At 66.4% G+C, this 654-nt stretch overlaps 1 protein-coding gene across 1 annotated transcript in view; it reads left to right on the top strand.

Annotated features, from left to right (window-relative positions):
• The window catches only part of LOC104076899 (myotubularin-related protein 5-like), a gene marked incomplete at both ends in the record, with an annotated part of 3948 nt that overhangs the window by 469 nt on the left and 2825 nt on the right, over positions 1 to 654 (top strand). Inside the window, one exon of the mRNA XM_009577918.1 lies at positions 67 to 279. Coding sequence (XP_009576213.1) covers positions 67 to 279 — 213 coding nt within the window. The remainder of the gene's footprint in view (positions 1 to 66; positions 280 to 654) is intronic.

The following is a 654-nucleotide window of genomic DNA, read 5'->3' as shown; positions in this document are numbered from 1 at the left end:
GACAGGGGTGGCGGTGGGTCTGCTCGGGGCGTCTCTCTGGACGGCGCTGATTCTCTCCTCCCTCAGGGGGTGAAACCGGACCCGCTGCAGCACTGGGAGGTGGTTCCCATCGAGGTGTTCGACGTGCGGCAGGTGAAGGCCAGCTTCAAGAAGCTGATGAAGGCCTGTGTGCCCGGCTGCCCCTCCACTGACCCCAGCGTCGCCTACTTGCGGTCCCTGGAGGAATCCGAGTGGCTGGCCCCCACCCAAAGCCTGGAGGGGCCCAGGTCCGTCCCCGCGGTAGGGGGGCATGTGCTCTTACCTCCTGGCAAAGTGAGAGTGGGCGTCCAGGTGCCCTCTCCGGAGCATCACTGTGGCACGGAGTGGGGGACGCTAAGGGAGCAAGGTTGGTATGAGGAATGAGGATAAAACAGTCGAGAGTACTGCTCCGTGGTGCTGCACAAGAGCTGCGCATGTCGGGGGCAGCCGCCGGCTGGGGGAGCAGGGCAGGACCTGCGGGATGGCAGAACGCCGCTATAAAGGGGTCGGTGCAAGGCAGTGCCTGCAGTAGCCAGGGTGACCCAGGGGGCTGCTGCTCTGCAGGACTGGTCCCACTGCGGAGCTGCTGTGGGACTGGACCCTCTGGCTGCTGGAGGGGGCGAGGGGCGCACCGCG

Source organism: Fulmarus glacialis, unplaced genomic scaffold (genome assembly GCF_000690835.1).
Source record: "Fulmarus glacialis isolate BGI_N327 unplaced genomic scaffold, ASM69083v1 scaffold18875, whole genome shotgun sequence".
Classification (NCBI taxonomy): Eukaryota; Metazoa; Chordata; class Aves; order Procellariiformes; family Procellariidae; genus Fulmarus; species Fulmarus glacialis.
Note: the sequence above shows the minus strand (reverse complement) of the source record. Positions and strands in the feature narration are given on the sequence as shown.